Source organism: Sebastes fasciatus, chromosome 15, assembly GCF_043250625.1.
Source record: "Sebastes fasciatus isolate fSebFas1 chromosome 15, fSebFas1.pri, whole genome shotgun sequence".
Taxonomy (NCBI): domain Eukaryota; kingdom Metazoa; phylum Chordata; class Actinopteri; order Perciformes; family Sebastidae; genus Sebastes; species Sebastes fasciatus.
The window spans coordinates 11,782,182-11,802,819 of record NC_133809.1 but is presented as its reverse complement, the minus strand read 5'-3'; the positions used below and the strand labels follow the sequence as shown (position 1 = coordinate 11,802,819).

Sequence of the window (20,638 nt, the reverse complement as noted above, 5' to 3'; positions counted from 1 at the left end):
ACGGAAACAGCAGATGACGGGGGAAGGTTGTGTTTACATTTTGTTACTGTAAAGTTATATGTACTGAAACATTGGATTATATTTACATGGAGTAATCAATGTAAAACACATCATGTGAACACTTTCTGTAAAATAAACTGCCCCATTCATGTAAACATACCTATTATCTTTGTAATTTTATATATAAAGGAACAACAGATGCCAATGATGTTATTATTGGGGAACTATTTCTTCTCAGTACCTGCCCAGTGATGTTGGGGTTAGCTCCTTTTTCCAAGAGCAGCTGGATCACATCTGTACGACCTTTATAGGCGCCCCACATGAGAGCGGTCCAGCCTCCCTGAGTAGGACACAGAACACAGATGAGTTGGAGAGGAGACAATTTGTTCATGACTACAAACAGGCTGTACGGTACACTGTGATTCGTATATATATATATCCCACGATATCAATTTGTATTTAATACACGTAATTGTGAATGAGGAAGCATAAAGAGTGGTGAACACCACGTAGGGATGAGGTCGGGATGGATGGGTAGGTCAAAAAACACCGGCTTTTCACCCAGGAGACCGGTGTTCGTGTCCCGTGTGAAACTAAAAGTCAATGTTGATTTATTTGTCATATAACTTCCATCCTTTTAACCCAAACAACAATCTTTCCAAAACCTGACAATGTAGTTTTTTGTCAAGTTCTGTCAAAGATTTGTCAAAGTTACGCCACGTCCGGTTTCGCGTAACCACTTCCGGTGTGACATAATTTAACTATGATCTTTCCTAAACCTAACTAAGGCGTTTTTTCTTGCCTAAACCTAACAAAGTCATTTCCTGTGAAAAGACTGGAGTGGAAATTGATGCTGGATATTTGTTGGAAAATGCACAAAAAATGAAGAATGACTTTTCGCAAGATATACGAACCGTTGTATGAGAACCACGTTGCTACAAAACACCTCTACATATAGAATATAAGATGTGTATGTAATATTCTGGATATCATTATTATAGGTATTATTTTATTATAATAAGGTGTGAGGGCAGCAACAGTTTTTGATTGAAGCAGCATGGGTCAAATCTAAGCAGACTTTTGTGGTAGGAAAATGTGCTATTTACAGCTGGTGTGACACACTTTCCAGTGAGTGAACAGTATCACACAGAGCGGTTTATTATAATCCCACTGTGATGACTGGCTGTGATCTGTCCTGTGCAGCTTAGACACTCCTCGCACGTCAATGAGTCACTTCCATAAAATCACAGAGGTATGAGAGGTGTAAAATCAACTCTAAATGTCTCATCTTACATGATAAAATAGTGGAGGAAATAAAAAAAGTGTAATCTTTGAATGCCAATATAGACTTCTCATTACTACTCATTACTTCTCATTAGGATTACATTTTTAGCATTTCTGGCTGCTGGAAAGACACATTGCCTCTCGAGATGGGACATCTACATCACAACAAATGTGCTGAACTCCAGGTAATAAAAATATGTGTATCTCATCTGCATGTTGCCAAATAGTCTACTCATGAATAAACAGAATAGCTGCTACAGCGAGCCTGCAGACCGTCTGCCTCTGAAATGTCTACATCCCAAGACTAAATCATATCACTGCCCCATGCAGAGACAACCAGAGCTCAGTAAATGGTATTACTGCTGGAGAGGAGCCATCGCACATGAAGTAATTTCATTTTATGTCCATTTGCAGCCTAATGGATCATCCAGTTCAACCAGCACTGGGGTCATTTTACAGAAACCACTAATGCACATACAATCAAGACTTTATTACATTTTGATCGAATAAAGGCTACATATCAAGATTAAACTTACCGTACAAGTTTGAGCATCTTGTTAATCAACCTCTGAAGTTTTAGTTTAATGTTTCAAGTATATTTAGGAGTTTGACACGGTGTCTCAAGGTTCTTTGTTGTTTAGCTATCACGTCTTTTACCCAGAAACATACATTGTCAAATCATTTTGGCACCGAGGATACGTTACTATGCCTTAGTCCTGCTCCACCCTACACACTAGTTTTATTTGATCTTTTTAGGATAATTTTCTTGGCATTTCAGACAACAAAAGGGAGGAAATGCGACAGGTCCGTAGAATCAAACTGAAGACGTTGCAATTACATGCGTCTCATCCACTAGGCCACCAGGATGGCTAGTGTCCAAAAAAGATGGAAAAAATCCACCGGCCAAGAATATTTTTTACCAGCCCAAATAATAAATTGCCTTTTTGTGTCATATACATCTGTTTCAGTAAATTTCATTGAGATAATAAGGTTTTATGTCGGATACAAACTGAAAGAAGAGGCCAGAGCAAAATCTGATGCAAAATTATTTTAATAAATAGATCAACGGTAAATCAATTCAAGCCTGATCTCAAAATTCTGCTGAAGTATTTGCGATTAAATGTAGTTTTGGAACAAACATAAATTTGAGAGACGGCAAGTGATAGTTTAGTGGAGTAGCTTATGTCCTGTACGGTAAGCAGTGCCACGAAACTAGGAGCACTCGGGATGGTCAGTTTTGCGGCACTGTTTAGACACACGGAAAATCTACCTGCATTTGGTACTTGGCGGTTGTTAATTTTTGACTCTGAGGATGAAACACCTCATTTTCACACCGCAACTTGCGCACCTAATTCACCTTTTTTACCTCTTTTTACTATTTTCTTGACTTAATATTGATCAAACTTTATGGCCTTTCTGGAGAACATAATATTATTATTACCGTAAAGTATACAGTTATGGATAATGGCATGTTAGAATTAAGTCAGTGTTAAAGTCAGATTTAAAATGAAGAAAAATCTTCCTCTCTCTGTTCTCACCATGTCTCGATGCTCCAGGTTGGCTTTGTTCTCCAGCAGCTCCCTCACCACCTCGATGTGGCCCTCCTTAGCCGCCGAGATCAACGCCGTCCAGCAGTCCTGCGCACACAGACAACCTCTTACCGTGGGAACTCACATCAGACTCCAAATCCTGTCGGATAAACGTCTATGTGGCCCGGGGAATGCTCAAAGCACTGTACCTACCAGCTGGTCATACCAGGTGCTCATGGGACCAGGGTGTCGCATGGACAGACAGGAGTGTCAGCGAGTAAAATGTGAAGTGCAACTATAGCATGCAATGTTTCTCCTTTCTTCTTACGCGTTAGAGCAAAAGTGAGCACAATTTTGAGTGTGCCATGTGTAATAGCAGGTTACATGTACGTGAGATGTTAATGAGAGGTGTAGTGTGTGAGCATGCATGCGTGTGTCTAAGTGGGAGGGCGTATGCATGCATGCGTGAGTGTGTGCGTGTGTGGGGGGCTGGCTCCTGAAGGTACAGGGTGTTGGCCAGCGAGTGGATCCTGTCATTTAGTCAGAAGAGCGAAGGTAAAAGTGTGTAATGACTTATCATTATGGCTCATAATAGCTGTGGACTAAGCCCGAGTGTGGTGAGTTCAGCAAGATGGAACATCAAGGCCGCTGGTTCAGCTACGTCTTCTTTGTCAAGTGGATAATGTGGTTAAAATGACCACATTGTTTTTCACCTGTGCCTGGACACTGGTGCGCCACGTGTGCCTGTGTGTGAGGGTGTGTTCATATTAGGCAATTTAACATTGTTACGTGTGTGCATGCTTACAATATCATCCAAGTTAATGTTGGCTCCTCTGCTAATGAGCTCTTGTGCTATCTCCAGATTGCCCTGCTCTGCTGCCACCATCAGGGGAGTCTGTCCATTCTGGAAAAAAAGGAGAGAGAGATGGAACTGAAACTGTGATAAAGATTTTAACACACCAACAAGCCAATTAATTACACTGTTTTCCCTGCACCCGTTAATGCAACATACACAGAAAAAGCTTTTCTATTAGTCAGGTTAAGGAACAATGTGTAACATTTTGGTGGATCCATTAGCAGAAATGGAATATAATATTCATAACTATGTTTTCATTAGTGTATAATCACCCAAAACTAAGAATCGTTGTGTTTTTGTTAGCTTAGAATGAGCCCTTCATATCTACATAGGGAGCGGGTCCTCTTCATGGAGTCCGCCATGTTGCTCAAACACTGGCTCTAGCGAGAGCCTTTCACGTTTTTACGTTACCTGAAGGCCACCATAGTTCTCCGACACGATTGTGAAAATGTGGTAACGTGAGCAGCAAAGTGCAAAACCGTGATAACACCAGCCACCGTCTGACTTCCGTTGCTCCGAAAGTAGTGTTATTATGGTAAGAATGGCCTCTGAGCGAGGTGAACGGTGTTGCCACGGTTTTGCATTCGGCAGCTCATGTTACTGCAGTCTTGGAAAAGGGAGGAGTGAGCGGAGGGGTACTCAGTTGATTGCAATCTGTAACCACACCACTAGATGCTGCCAAATCCTACACACTGTACCTTTAAGGTTAAAGATGCTGTTATTCTATTTTTTTTTCTGTCAACAAATCTCAACAAAAGACCAATATTTTTCCAACCCAACCCATTCATTCTTACTGAAGACATCATCTTTAAAAACAAATTAATATATTTAACAAAGGGTTAATACTTCCCTAAAACACCTTAAAACTTCGGGTTCACTAGTGAGTATTTAAAGCAACAGGATACAGGATTTACATGGCATTGATATGAAAATAAACTGCGTGGTCATGGAAATGAAGGCACAGGTCACTCAGTCTAACAGTGTGGCTCATTGATGTTTTTAAATCGTTTTTGGACAACAATGGGGGCCTATGGCACAGAGGAATGAGCTATATCAGGGTCTGGCTTTCCACATACCCCTCTAAAATCTCTACATTACATCAGTATTTAGTTTTTCTATGCGAACTTAGTGCCTACAAAAAGTATTTACCCCCCTTATAAGTTTTGATTTATCCTTTCATGAAATTAAATCAAAGAGGGCTTAATGTGGCTTTTTTTTTTTTACATTGATCAACATGTAGCCCCAGGGCAATTTGTTCTGCCCCTGAGTGCCATTGTGGCTGGTTTCCTGGTCTACTACCAGTTTCCTGGTGGTTCTGCTCAGAATAAATATGTTTTGGTTAATATTTACATGATCAGTTCAATATACACATACAGTATGTTGTGTCACTTTAAATAGGTTGGTTGCAGTGTACTTGGTGAGCATGTGGTTTACTTTGAGTACAACCTATTTGTTTAATTCTATTACATGTATTTGGTTGTTTATGTGTCATGTCACTTTAGCTGGTTGTGATTGGCTGTGGGGCGGGACTAGCGAGGAGCGGGTGGTCAAGCGAGAGAAGTGAGGGAGCGGCGCAACGGAGAGGTTGGAGAGAATAGAGTGGAACGAAAAGAGATGTAGTAATTAGAGATTTATGGTTTAAAGTGTGTTTGTAAGTTATAGTGCTGTAAACACTAGAGCCTAGGACTGCAAGCCAGTGAAACGCCGAATGTATATGTTGCGAGTAGTTAAGTGGCTATCAACGCAGTAGCTGATATTGCGCCGTTAGCCTTTCCAGCTATCTACCCGAAGGACACTCTGGACTGTCCAGATAGCGCTCCAGGTGACCTGGATAAAAGCCTGGTAGCTCCTCTGGCAACGCGGGAGAAAGAAGATTTCACCTGTTGCACTGCCACGGTCAGCTATCAGCCTTTCTAGCTGCCTAGCTAGTTACCCGAAGGACATTGAGGACTGCCAAGATAGCACTCCAGGTGACCTGGATAAAAGCCTGGTAGCTCCTCTGGCAACGCGGGAGAAAGAAGGTTTCACCCATCGGGACTGCCATGGTCAGCTATCAGCCTTTCTAGCTTTTTGCACTAATCTTAGAGGTGCAACATTAGGACTCTGTGATACAAACTCTGCTACGCTAACGTGAGTACTCAGCTTTTATTTGGCTGTGTTAGAGTGAAGCGGTCTCAACTGTTTTTGGCCACCACGTTCCCAAGCATCGACCAGGCCTGCAACGGGGTTGTTTTCATTAATGGTCCTTTTCTGTTTGCCGGCTTGTGTGTGGGCCAGGTTATTTTTGGTGAAAGTAAAAGAAATCATAAGAGTTCATTGCATATCCTTCGGTACTGCTTTATGTTATTTTGGGCTAGACCAAGTACATTAAAGGGTGACATATATACTAGTGACCCCAGAAGGTTAAAGGAACATAGAAGATTGACTTGGGTTAATACTGACTTGTTTATCTCTGTCAAAGGTCAAAGTACTATTTTCTTGGTATACTATTATTGAGAGTATTGTGAATCTTTTTTATTTTACATATTTTTTATATCATTCCCTTTTAGTTAATGAATTGAGTAAATTGTTGGGGACATATTTGTTATGTGATTAGGTATAAACATAACCACAGTGCAGTCACATATAAGAAATAGGGAGGAAATGATTATGGGTTATTAAAATAAAGCAACAACAGGAATAAGGGTTTAACTAAAGCCAACCTGGGAATTAAGTTTTACGAACACAGGGTGCTACCTTTTATAAAAAGGTGCAGAAAGTGCTACAAACAGATAAAGAGCCTTAAATGTCAAAGTGAAATCAGATCTCCACAAAGTGATAATGACACATGAAAACTTCCTGGGGGGCAATTTAAAAGAAAATATGAACCCTCCATAAGCCAAACACAATATCAAGTATTATATCATATTATTCATTTAAGTGTAATGTCCAGAAATGGCTTGTTGAGAACCAACAATGTCGGCACAGATGCTATTTTTATCCACCTTTAACATGACTGGAGGCTACTCATACTGTACTTGTATTTTGTCCTCTCATATATGCAAATTACCAATGTAGTATGTTCTTAACTATTGTACATATTGTATTATTTTTAATATTCTAGGATGCCTAACAACATCATGCAAAGGGACTGCCGATGAAAACTAGTCTCTCAGCTAACTCAGGTACATTTACATTTGTTTGAATGTTGATTAATGTAAATTGTCCACTTTCAAATTAAAATTTGAATCAATTAAAGTACTTTGTCTTCTCTTTACAATCAGTTTCAGTAGGATTGTTTCACTACCAGTATCACTTTTCCCACAAAACACTTGTTACATGATCTCAAAGAGCCTCTCATTACTTCATACTGTCTGCTCCCCAAAATATACAACTTGAACCAAGCGGATGGTTGTTGTGTTATAACTGACTTACATCGCTCCTGCTGTCCACGTCTTTGAACTTGTCCAAATGTGCTTTGATGGCAGCCAGGTTCTCCTCCTCCACGTAGCTGAACAGACTCTGGATGGCCATCGAGGTCATCTTCATGGAGGTGGTGGTATCCATGGCTGACTACTAACCACCTGTACACCACTGTAGAGCGAAGAGGAAAACAGATTAGCATTCACAGAAAGCTAAAGATACTAATGGTATCTATCTGGCCAGCACAGCTAAATGTACAGCACTACTAAGAGAGAAGCAGAATTTAAAGCCGGGAAGAGGGTGTGGTGTATCTTTGAAGTGATGCTTGGCAATTAGCAAGTACAGTCCAAACCCAGCTCACACGCACAAACTCACCCATACAAACAAAAAACAGAGGCTGCATCTTTTTGCTATGAATATCACAACATACAATCAGAAAAGAGGATCCTATTTTAAATACAACATTTTAAGTCTTTTAGAAAACCAAAAAACATGGAAATTCTGCAGCATAAATGTATTTACTGAACAAATTTGATCACCACCAGTATGGTTTAAATGTGTGAGTGTGCTTGCTTGTATTTGCACATGCATTGTTGAATTTATTTTTCACTTTTAAAAGTAAAAGCAGATTGTAAGAAAGTGTCAATTTTGCTGTACAAGCATCTGTATCTGCCTTCACTGTCACACCAGGCACAACATACGCCTCCACAAACAAAGTGGACCGCCAACGTCAACATTTAAGACACAGTTATAGACAGTTTCAGCGGAATTGCGTTGCTAGGCAACAGCTTGGGTCCATGTTTACTTCCTGTCAGCTTATGTCATTCACATACACTGCAACAGGAAATAAACTGGGATACATTTGGAAGGTTTTTATTTACAACTGTGAAATGGTCTACATGTGTCTGTTTCAACCTGAATGTAAGAGTGTGTTTACAATAGGACAATACTTACAGATCAAAACCTTGCCTTAAAAAGAGAAATAAACTATTTATTTGGGGGCTAACAGTGTGCCGACCTCCGTTGTGCCCTACAACAGGACAATGCACTGAACATGCTCATTACACAAAAGCTAACAGGGGTCTTGGTTCAGTTCAGGTTAGTTCAGTCTGCCTGCTCATGCTGAAAACATGAAGTGAAATCTGCTCTGCTCAGTATAATGAAGGCAGGGAAATCACAATGCTCGGTTCAAGAAAGTCCACTAAGTCATCAAATACCGCTAAAGACAAACAATAGTCTTAAAACTTTGATCCTTTGAGTTAATGATGACGTGGACAATTGGTGCACTCGACTGTGTGTTTCAATTATATCAAGAACGACCTCAGCTCTGCCCTCCTCCACTGCCTTAAATTGGACTTTGTGGAACATGTGTACACTAAACAAGAAAAGTTCTGGTTTGTTAAGTGCCTGAAAGTACAATAGGTGCACTCTGTTTCACTGAAACGGCTTTGCATTGATGGGGAAACGGCAGTAAAACACAGGAAAATGTCTGTATCTGACAAATCAATGCAGACGACCCAGTTTGGAGGGATTATCTATAATTAGGCTCCTTCATTCTAGAGAATTATATTAAACCCATGACATAGACTATCATGTGATGTTCCTCAGTCATCTTTAACCATTTTTACCCTGAAGTTCAACAGCAGTACATGACATTTCTCTCACTATTGGGCACTGACCATAGACTGTCTATAACAAGTGGATGCCGTCACGTCACCCTTTGGTTTGTGGACTGCCATTTTGAAGCCTCAAGTTCGGCATTTTTGCCATCACCATCTTGGTTTATTGGAACCAGAAGTGACATGAGATGGTGGAGCTAAGTACAACTGAACAAGACATTTTAGGCAACAAAAAGTAACAATTAGGGCTGTCAATCGATTAAATTAGTTAATCGTGATTAATCGCAAATTATCCTCACATTTTTTATCTGTGAAAAATGTACCTTAAAAGGGAGATTTGTCAAGTATTTAATACTCTTATCAACATGGGAGTGGGCAAATATGCTTACTTTATGCAAATGTATTTATATATTTATTCTTGGAAATCAATTAACAACACAAAACAATGACAAATATTGTCCAGAAACTACTCACAGGTACTGCATTTAGCAAAAAAAAAAAGCTCAAATCATAACATGGCCCCTTTGAAATTGTCCAAGACAGTTTTTCCTCGCAAAAATGTAGCCAAAGTTTGGAGCATTATTTAGCCACCTTTGCAACAAGCTAGTATGACATGGTTGGACCAATGGATTCCTTAAGAGTTTCTAGTTTCACATGATGCCAGGAGGATCTTCAATTTAGCTTTATGAATTTGCGTTAACTCATTATTATAGCGTTAACTTTGACAGCCCTATTTACAATCAACTTTCATGAACTGAAAACACACTGTGAAAGAGTTAAAGTTGTAAGACAAAAACGCGGACAACTCTCAGACCGGACAACGCCGTGGTAGCGACCTGGGTCTCAATCACAAGGTAGCCACGCCCTAAAGCATACCCTGCTTTATGGTCTATTTGACTCTAAATGGGATCATAATTTGCTAAATGAACATCATGCTGTATTGAAGAAGACTTGAAACTAGTGATTGAGACCATAAACTCATGTTTACAATGTTATCTGAGGTAATAAATCAAGTGAGAAGTAGGGTCATTTTCTCATAGACTTCTATACAATCAGACTTCTTTTTGCAACCAGTCACCCCCTGCTGGCTTTTAGAAAGTATGCAAGTTTAAGGCACTTCCACATTGGCTTCACTTTTCCGACCCAGAGGTAGCCCACTGGCACTGACAAGATAATAATAATAATATACTGTAAAATATCACAGCTTCCAGACACAAAAGAACCCCCCCTCCACCATGGTTCTTTTAGCTGTAGTAGAGATTCAGCCAATCGATGAAAAACTCATTAATGATTCATTAAATTGGGCTCTTCCATCATGGTCAGACTCACTTCCTGCCACAGCAACACAGAATTAATCTGCTGCATTCATTGCTTGCAAGTTGCCTTGGCAATGGGTTTCACATTAAGACCAGCAAGCATGCTGTTCAATATTTTAACATAATCTGTGAGACAAGCAGCTCAGGCTCAGGTCAATAAATGCTTAAATGTCACGTGTCAGTACAAAAGGCCCAAACCAGTCTATTCAGTCAAATTCAGAGCAGCCAATCAATGAATAACTACATATTCTTTCTTTCTTTCTAAAGTCTGACCCTGTTTCTTCAGTCAGGGACCACCTGCCAACTGTTCTCCCATATCAGACAGTGTCACACAATATTAAAAAAGATCCTTTGTTTACAATGAAGGAAATACGAGCCTGTTGACAGACCCTCCTCAGCTCCTTGTCTCTCAGGACAATGGGTGGACGATAACACCACGCAACAACCAATCAGTAAACATTTAGCTCGCTCTCTCTTGAGCAATGATCAGATGGGAGCTCACACACACACACACCTCCTTTTCACAAAACACACCTAATAAAAACCAGTAGAGACAAAACACCAATAAAAAACAGTAAAAGCTATTTAAACAAATGATAAAAGCTGCTAAAAAGACACACAGTCTGTAGAAAACACTAAAAATGGTGAACAAAAGAACCCCTTACCTTGGTGTAGGGTGAAGCTTTATATTTATTTGGGTATTCAAAACCAATCTTTATCCCTCGCTTACTCGCACACAGTATCAACAAGCACTGGCGGGCTCGGGCTCATCATCCCCCCTTCACTCAAGGCTGAATATTAGATGAGAGGGCTGGCCTACGCCCATCTCTTCCCAACACAATAGACACACGACCGGATTTCCATTCATTACATGCACTGGCTCAGCACCAAATTACACAGATAAAAGGGGAGAGACAATTAAGATGTTGGCTTTCATTCAACGAGTAATGCAATAAAGCAGGCTAACATTTGGTTGATATCAATGGGAGCCGTCACTGACAGATCCTTGTCACTCGAGTGTGTTTAAATGACTCAATTGCTAATCAGTTAAAGCCAAAATGTTAAACTAATCCTGAAATACTGTAGTTTTATTCAAATATCTAATACCATTGGCCATAAGAAATCCCTTAACCTTCAGGTTGGGCTGGGAAATATTGACAAAATCTAAATAAATATCACGCAATTTTAAATTAAAAGTCTAATTATTTGTATGTATCAATAAATGGAACATATTTTAGAGTAGGGCTGCAACTAACAATTGTTTTCATTATAGATTAATCTGGCTATTATTTTCTCAATTAGTCAATTCATTATTTGATCGATATATCGTCAGAAAAAAGTGACATTAAGATTTTCCCCAAACCAACCAAAACAACAAAATAAAAAAAATATTCACACTAAAGCAAGCTGCAGTTTTTTTTGGCATTTTTCTTTAAAAAAAACAACTTTTTATTCAATTATCAAAATTGCTTCCAATTAATTTTGTGTTGGATCGATTTATGGATTAATTGACAAATAATTTCAGCTCTATAAAGGTATTAGTTAATATAAAACTTATAAAGGAGAATAAGAAGGCACACAAGAAGAAATCTTGAATAAGGAAATCATTTTTTTCCAGCCTTCCCACTTAAACATTAAAATAAACATAAAAATATTCGAAAAATTGTGACCTTTAATCTGGCAATGTCTTTATTGTTTGCTCATGTTTTTCATCAATAAAAACTATTTTCGGAAAAAGAAAATATGTATATTGTTAAGATGCTTTCTCTGAGACTTATGTATATTCTGCTGGAAGTTCTGACTGAAACTTTTATTCTAATAAACATTATTCTAATTAAATTCTAACAACAATAACAAATTTAGGGCAAAAAAAAAATCACAGATGATATCTGATTTTACTACACATGAATATTATTTATATCAATATATAATAACACGCAGATAGACCTTCAGGTCATATGCGGTCCAGTATTTATGTAAAAATACAGTTCCACTTGATATCATCATAAAAATGCTGCTATCTCTGAACACACACAACATGAACATGGAAGGCAACACTTGATAGGATCTCTAAATTTAACCAGTCAGCTCTTCATGTCTTGTCATGTGGGTATGAAAACTGCTGAGGATTTAGTTCCCTAACACATACCAGGGTCTGCTCCAAAAAAACAGGTTTACTTGTGTGGCTTTACTTTAAACTTTAAAGTAAACTTTAAAAGCACAACCTGGACCTGGTCTTAGTTTTACTCTGGAAAGGTTATCCAGTTAAAAGAGTAAACCTTGCTTGAAACTGATCTCTGGTCACAGGATCTGCAGGAGAGAAACTAAAGCTCAGCTGACAAACAGCCAACTAGGACACCAACATTTCAACATAGTGGTGATACACATACTGTGGGTTTAATTATGCTGCATGTTTCCTGCCTGTACATGCAAGTTTCTAACAACAGATATGGCACATCAGCCTGTCAAAAAGTAAACATCTGGATGACACACACACACACACAGAGAGATATCATGTGACTAGATAAATAAAGTAATAACATACTTTTCTGGTCTGTAATGACAGACAAGGATGTTAGAAGCAGACTAACTTCCCGTGTTTACTACTGTCACTAGGAAGCAACACTCAGCTACAACAGGCTAACTGTTCGCTCAGAGTGGCTAACAGTTAGCTCTCCAACAGGTCTTCTTTACACTTTATCACCTTTAAAAAGCAGAACAAAAAGTACAATGTACAACCTGAAGTTCTCTTACCGTGGCTGGGCTGCTCTGTTGCCGTTTCTATTTTGATTCCCACCCGGAGAATATGGTCAGAAATGCGGTTTTATTTCATCTCATACTGTTGTGGCTTCTTTGCTTCTGTTTTTTAACAGAGCAGCGATGTTAACCTGCTACAGTGACGTCAGTAGCTCCGCCCCCTACTACCACTACCCCTGGGTGGTTACGGTGACGTCACATGTGGCGGAACACCTACCAACCTACCCACTATTTATTCAAATAAAATAAAAAAAATAAAAAAAGGAAGGATACAATCAAAAAAATAAAATATTAAAAGGGAGGACCCCGTAAAGAAAATAAAAAAAAAAATAGGTAAGGACCCCATAAAAAAATAAAAATAAAAAGGTAAGGAACTCATAAAAAAAGAAAAAGAAAAAAGAAAAAAGGAAGGACCCAATCAAAACAATAAAACATTAAAAGGAAGGACCCCATAAAAAAAATATATATATTATATATATATATATATATATATATAATATCTAAGTAATTACCACAAAATTTTAAATTAAAAGTCTAAATATTTATATGTATCAATAAATGGAAAATATTTTAGAGTAGGGCTGCAACTAACAATTATTTCCATTATAGATGAATCTGGTTATTATTTTCTCAATTAGTCAATTCATTATTTGATCGATATATTGTCAGAAAATAGTGACAAATGTATATTAAGATTTTCCCAAAAACAACAAAATATAAATATATATATATATATATATATATATATATATATATATTCCTTATTTTATATATATATATATATATAATATATATATAAAATAAGGAAGGACCCCATTTGACAAGATTACTGTTGGCAGTTGGGATTTTGTACTGAAAAATATCTATCTATATATATAAAAGGAAGGAACCCATCAAAAAAAAGAAAAAAGAAAGTGTATGAAACCCATGCCCAAAAATATCATACATTTTGTCAATGTCGTACTTATGGATGGATTTAAAGTCAAAATATATGATTCCCCTTTATGCTGGGGACCCCTGGAACCCCCTCAATGACCCCTGGGGGTCCCCAGACCCCACTTTGAGAACCACTGCACTAAACAATAGATGAGGGTCAATTTATTATGATATAAAGTGCTAACCAAAGGAGGGCATATACCAAAAAAAGGGTTCTATAATGTTGCTGCCCATTCTGTGGGTGAGCCAGACAACTGCATACACCTTTAAAAAAAAAAAAAAAAAAAAAAACTGTACTGGAATATTTCATAGTGGGAGGAAGGGAAGTCTGATGCCACAGCTACATCAACATTTAAAATATTGTTGAATAACCTTAAACAAACTGTTTCATCACAACAATTTAGCAGCGTAGGCCTTTTTCACAGCAGACACTTTGACTTGTAATAGTAGGAAAAGCACAGGTGTTACTGATAACTTTAACGATGAAACTGAAGCAGCTAAAGGAATACAGCCATTATTAATTTGATCATTTACACCTGTGCTTTTTTTTCCTACTGTGACATGTCCTGTGTATAAAAAAAGGCCTATTGCACCAATATCCAGTGGTGACGTACAGGACAGTATATTGTGACATGACCCCTTAAATACCCATTTCAGCACCATACGTAGACAGCATTGCAGGGGACTATAATAACATTTCTACAGCTTTCCAGCAATAATAAATATAGCAGTAAAAGCAAAGGTGTGATTAACAAATTAATGATGTCTGCATGACATAGGCGTGCTAGTTCCAGGGATTTGGTATTGCGCACATTGGCTCACTATTATGACTCACTAGGAAACTAATGAAATTAGTTTCACCTGTGCTTTTCCTGCTAAGACAAGTCAATATAACTGCCGTAAAAAAAATAAAAAGTCTATTGTAATAATGCAATAACGTTGCACAATAACATGCAGGGACATGGTGTGTTGTTGAGATTTTCCCTTTGATGCATGAGCATGCCCTGGATCAAATGCTAACATTTTAACATCGGTGCTATTATTAATCTCCATTACTGGACAAAAAAAAATTAGACATACATTTTGAAACATCAGTTTTAGTGTTTAAAAATAATTTCTCTTTATTTTTGCCACATAAATCAGAATTTTTAATGTACTGTTATACAAATCTTTCAATAAATTTCCTTCTGACACAAAAATAACCGTTATGTTACACAGGCGCACACACACACACTACATGGAGACATTTGCACACACAAACACACACACGCAGCCAGGCACACATGCTCACATACACACGAAACAAAAAAATGCGCCATTCATGATTTGGCACTTTGGACATATGGAGCCGTTTTGCATTGATCTGCTGGTTCGGGTGGCCATGCAGTGCAATAATCGCTATGTTTGTAGAATGACGTCCCTTTCCTTTTAAGTTTCGGCCACGCTCGCCTACACAGGGGCCCAGGCTACAAATATAGTTTACATGAGACCAACATCGACATGTACGGATCACATGAATACTGGTACACACACAGTTATGGCAGGAATATGCAAATGTTAGAAAATCTTAAAAAGAAATGACACCTCTGCTGCTTTTGTTATTATTTTTACATAACGCAAATGCACCAAACCAACTCAAATTACTGACAATTAGAAGAAAAAAACGTCAAAGTGTTTATGATATTGTGGACTTGAAATCCCCCAGGCTATTTCCTGCTCTAACAGATATGTAAAAATGTGTCTTTTGACTGTCCAAACAACAGTGAGGTTTCAGGTTGCCTCCTCTGCACCACATTTCCTTCACTTAATCCATAAAAATGTCTAATGATGCAGAAATGTAGCACAGGGGGCGGCTGTTTGAACTGCTGCTTGTTATAAACTGGATGATTTGAAAAGGCTTAAGGTGAGCCGTGAACCAAAACAACGCGTGGAACCAGTGTTTCACCCTACAGTAAATGCACCCTGAAACATCCCCTACTCTAACATAAGTGCACACAATATGAAATAAGACCACCACAGCTGGTCTATTTCTTTGAATTTTGTACAATATTATGTCACATACATAAATAACCAGATTTCCTCCTCACAAATGCACATTGCACGCTCAACACAGTTTGCAAAATGTGCTTTTATGCAACTCTTCTTTACATTCAACTGGCTTATAATAATTATGGCTACAAAACCTTTTGACGATTAAATAAGTCTTCAGTGAATGTGGTAATCTGACTGGATTTATGTAATAGATGTAGGATTTAAGACAATTAAACTGTGCGAGTGTTCAACGGTGATGTTAACAATCCACTGTTTCCCCAATTATACAATTTTTATTGTTTAGGACTTGCGTTAATTAAATCGTTTTGGATACTTGTATTACAGAAGCAAGACAATTTGAACACAGAGGAAAATTGTCGTGTGAAAAATATGAAAAAAATAAAAAATTAAATCACACCCCTGAAACCAGGTCAGAAATCACAACAGGGTAAATGGGCTCCCTTTGAAACACACATTTATCTGACAAGTCGTGTTTGTCGAGAAAAAAAAAAGCAGCAGATATGAAAAAATATAAAAAGAAACAGAAATCCATTTAGTAACTCTTGAGTGCCTCTTTTCCACTCCTGGAGACGGACGAGATCTGAATTCCACTTCGGGACTCTCTAAGTCAATTCATCCCAGAAAACAAAAAGAAAGCATTGAGAATGGATTTGAAATAGTGTTGTCACAAACATCTAAATACAAAACACGTACAATGTGAATTCTTCTCCAATAAAGATTTTAAAAAAGACATAGAAATCAAACAATGTTTCGAGGATCCTAAGGCCTGTTTGAAATTGGCAGCTGATGATAAAGGTTATGTTTCGTTTACATGAACACACTTTTCCGTTTCCACCTAACAGAGGCTCGTTTCCAGACAATGACAAAAACCCTCCACATACTGCACGTCTAATCTGCATTTAGGGTCTTGCAGCGTGCTATCCAACTGTTATGTCATAGTACATTGAGGGTTTAAGGCAGCTTGGACGTCTTCATTTATCCGCTAATGTAATGTAAAGTTACCGCTATCACTCGTTAGTTTACACCGTGGCCATTGTTACATCCTGGTATCCGTGTCAGAAACTGTGATTGCTGTCATCCTTGCTACTGGAAGTTTTGACAGAACATTGACTTGTGTTTTTCTGTCTGTTAGGATTCTCAGAGCGTCCGATATTTGGTTCAGGTAAACAGACTCGCCACACTCCAGCTCTCAGTAGTTCGTCTCAGTGTCTCTGCTGCTGAAGGGGACTGTGCATTGCTTGTCCTGAGCCTTCATGTGGCTTTGTCTTTCTGGTTGCAGTTGTTGTCTGTGCTGTTGTGGTCCGTCTGGTTGTCCTGTAGGCTGTCCTTCTGGAGGTTGTCCTGCTGCTCTTTGGCCTGCCGGCGTCTCGATGTGACGGGAAGGGCCAGCACCACCAGGAGGCAGAGGAGATGTAAGCAGTAGTACCAGGACCTGCAGAGACGTCCCAAAGTGAGAATTATCTCAACACAGTTTTTTATAAGTAGTAGCTGGAGAATAAAACCAGAAAATGTGTGCAGGCCATAAAATTGTAAGTCTGTTTTTTAACCCATGCTAGTGTGGCTAAAAACCTAGGGATGGCAATGTTGGGCAGTCGGTCCACCGCTTTGGTCCAGACTGAAATATCTAACTATTGGATGAATTGCCCTTAAAGGGGACATATCATGAAAACTTTTTCAGTGCTTGTGCACGTACATTTGGGTATCTGGAGTGCCTACCAACCCACACACTGTGAAATAAGACAATCCATTTTTCTTGTGAGCCAATCAGAGCAGACTGGGCTTTGTTCGGGAGGGGCTCTTAAAGAGACAGAAACTAAAACGGAGCGTTTCAGACAGAGTGTGAATACAGCTATATTCAGACACAGTATTAGGGAAATGTGTTTCTTGAACATTAAAGCATGTAAACATGTTCTAGTGAAATCCCCATAATACAGGTATGAACCTGAAAATGAGCATATGTCCTCTTTAAATTTTGTGCAGACATTCATGCTCCCCAGCGTTCATTATTGGGCTTAATTGTACAGTTAATCGGTTGTTCTGTTCTGTTATAGTGTATGCATATACACGTCATATAGGAGAAGAAAAAGTTAAAAACATTTTCTTAGCTTAAACAGCTCATTTTTGCTAACACAGGAATGAGACCAGACAGCTCCATGTCAAATTACCCCTAAATATGGAAATAAATCTACCTTTAATGAGGACTGCTGTTAAATCAGACAGCCACGTGCTGATTTAACAGCTGATTTAACAGCAGTCATCATCTGAATGACACGGAAAATTGTTGGGCCTTTATTTCATGGCAGCGGCCGAGCAACGCTAAGACCGCTCATTTTATTTCCTTCCCATCAATCCTCACCCATACTCTGCTCATTAAGCTGTCTCGTTAACTGTTACGGCCTGACAAGAGGGAACCAGGCTAATGAAAGTCAAGTGTTAATTTCTACACTGTGGCCAGTAACTTCATTTACATGCTTAATATAACAATCATTTTACACAACTCACTCTAATAATTATTTCACAGAAAAGCAGAGACTATAGTATTCTCTATTGAACTTGTGATATTGTGTTTAATGGACTCCAGAGTGTCAACGACACAGCTCAAATATCAGCACATTATTCAATTAAACAGCACAAACCTGTAGAATTTGAGTGAGGGTCCCACGGCGAGTAGGACGAATGGCGCCACTGTGTAGCTAATGGCAACCTGAGTCCATGCCCACGTGATGACATCATAGATGCACTTGTACGTGTCAGAGATCAGGAAGTACGGTCTGATGTTGTGCCTTACCTGGAAGAGAAGAAAAACATCCCGTGAGTTGAACTTCCCAAGGTCATTTTCAAGTGAATTTGTAAACTTTAAATTGCATCCCACTCATTTTACTGTACAATAAACTAGACTTGAATTGCACCAATCAACCTAATTCCTGAAATCTTCCATAGCAGCAGGCTTTACTGGTCTGCTTGTCCTCTTTAAGATAAAGAAGAAGAAAGTCCCTGCAGGAACTCACCTGCACAACAAATTTACTGTGTCGGGCGTTTCGGTTAATCAACCGTTCCCGAGTAGATAATCCAGAATTACAGTGTAGCATCACTCTACTGTCTCTACTTAAATATCCTCTTGTCTCCTTCTTTCACAGGACTAGAGTGAAGAGCTCTGGCTTAGCACAGATTAGTGGTAATGGCCTCACACTTGAGGTATAAGTGGTATACTACTTTATCATTATCCCCTTATTCTCCATAAAGGGATTGTGTTGTGTGTTTGTGGTTCTGCTAAGTGGCATAGAGCTTTTAAGACAAAATGTCTATAACGACTGTAGGATTCAACCTCAATATCGGGATTCATAAGCTGCAGGATCTGGAAGCTGGAAAACGCAGGATCTGGTGATACGATACGTATCATGATACGTATCATGATACAGGGGTTACGATTCAATATATTGTGATATATTATGATACTGTAAGCCAGGCGATATATTAAAAAATTGTAATCTATTTTTAGGAAAACTGTTATGTATAGTGAACACACCACCATATTACGCATAAAATATGAGTAAAAAAAGAAAAATCTATAGTGTTTTTGAGAATCGATGCAGTATCCCAAAACATAATATCACAATACTCTGTATTTTTGATATTTTCACACACCCCTACTGTATAGGCAAAAACAGTGTGTGTGTACTCACTGCACGTGCGGCCATGGTCATGGCAATGCCAGTGAGGAAGGTCAGGTAGTAGCCGGGGTACACCCCGTGCCACATGGCCGACAGCACGAAGGTGGCAGCCATGGGGTTGATGTGACAGCGCTCATAGCACACCCTGAGGACAAGACCGACGTGACACACATGCAGCGTTTGGTTAAAACAATTCAAGTAGAAATAAATGAAAGCCGCCGGCCACCACTTGGAAAAAAATACACAAATGGATAGTTGTCATCAAATCTAATCACATTATGAACTGTAATATAAGTCATCAATGTTTGTTTGTTTGTGTATTTAGAACAGAATATTTGTGATTTGTATGTATTTTATGGTAGGGATGCACTATACAGTATATATATATATATATATACATATATATATATATATATATATACATATTGGGCTCGATAAATTATCGTCTGATAATTAAATTTCCAGCAAATTTATATTATTATGTATTATTCCGATAATGAAATTATAGACGATAAATTAACTTGAAGGACTTGATGATTTGACAGTGGGACAGCCCTAAACCCTCACAGACTTTGCGGGAACCTCAAAGTCTGTGAGTCTGTGAGTGTGGACATTGGGATTGGGCCGAAGAAGAAGAAGTAGAAGTAGAAGAAGAAGTAGAAGTAGAAGAAGAAGAAGTAGAAGTAGAAGTAGAAGTAGAAGTAGAAGAAGAAGAAGTAGAAGAGCAGCCTGCTGACGCTGAAACATGTCATCACTGGCGTGGATATTTTTCACAGTTTCAGAAGAAGATCACATGACTGCAATTTGCAATACAAGTTTTTTGACGCACTAGAGTCAGAACTATTCTTTTTTTTGTTGTGTTAACAATAAGGATGTCAGTTAGATTTGGTTCGGTCAGAGCTATGGAATATTAAAATCACCCACCTCGGATGTGCATAATAAACTACGGGATATGAACTTTGTTTTAAGATACAAAGTGTGAAATTATCGGTTATCGTATCGGTATTAGCAATGAAAAGCAAGTAATTAACGGTTATTGTATCGGCTATTTTACGGTGAAGCTTGTAAACATTTGCAAAATCATCATGTGGCATTTTTTGCAATCAAACCATTCAAATTGTGGTTTCAGTCAAGTATGATTAAAAATCAAAAATGCTAGACTTGACATGTGCAGATATGATCATACATTTCAGCAACCCTCTACAGCCGGGACAAC

The 20,638-nt window shown here is 38.5% G+C and overlaps 2 protein-coding genes across 4 annotated transcripts in view; both read right to left on the bottom strand.

Annotated features, from left to right (window-relative positions):
• kidins220a (kinase D-interacting substrate 220a) overlaps positions 1 to 12,911 on the bottom strand; it is a 58,212-nt gene extending 45,301 nt beyond the window's left edge. For all 3 annotated transcript variants that reach the window (XM_074661418.1, XM_074661419.1, XM_074661420.1), the window contains exons 1-5: positions 12,761 to 12,911; positions 7,084 to 7,242; positions 3,619 to 3,717; positions 2,823 to 2,921; positions 242 to 340 (exon numbers count right to left, since the gene is read on the bottom strand). In XM_074661418.1, coding sequence (XP_074517519.1) covers positions 242 to 340; positions 2,823 to 2,921; positions 3,619 to 3,717; positions 7,084 to 7,215 — 429 coding nt within the window. In that variant the 5' untranslated portion in view covers positions 7,216 to 7,242; positions 12,761 to 12,911. The remainder of the gene's footprint in view (positions 1 to 241; positions 341 to 2,822; positions 2,922 to 3,618; positions 3,718 to 7,083; positions 7,243 to 12,760) is intronic.
• Positions 12,912 to 14,794: 1,883 nt separating this feature from the next.
• The window catches only part of mboat2a (membrane bound O-acyltransferase domain containing 2a), a 54,931-nt gene continuing 49,087 nt past the window's right edge, over positions 14,795 to 20,638 (bottom strand). The window contains exons 11-13 of the mRNA XM_074659907.1: positions 19,435 to 19,567; positions 18,388 to 18,539; positions 14,795 to 17,183 (exon numbers count right to left, since the gene is read on the bottom strand). Of these exons, the coding sequence (XP_074516008.1) occupies positions 17,003 to 17,183; positions 18,388 to 18,539; positions 19,435 to 19,567 (466 nt within the window). The 3' untranslated portion in view covers positions 14,795 to 17,002. The remainder of the gene's footprint in view (positions 17,184 to 18,387; positions 18,540 to 19,434; positions 19,568 to 20,638) is intronic.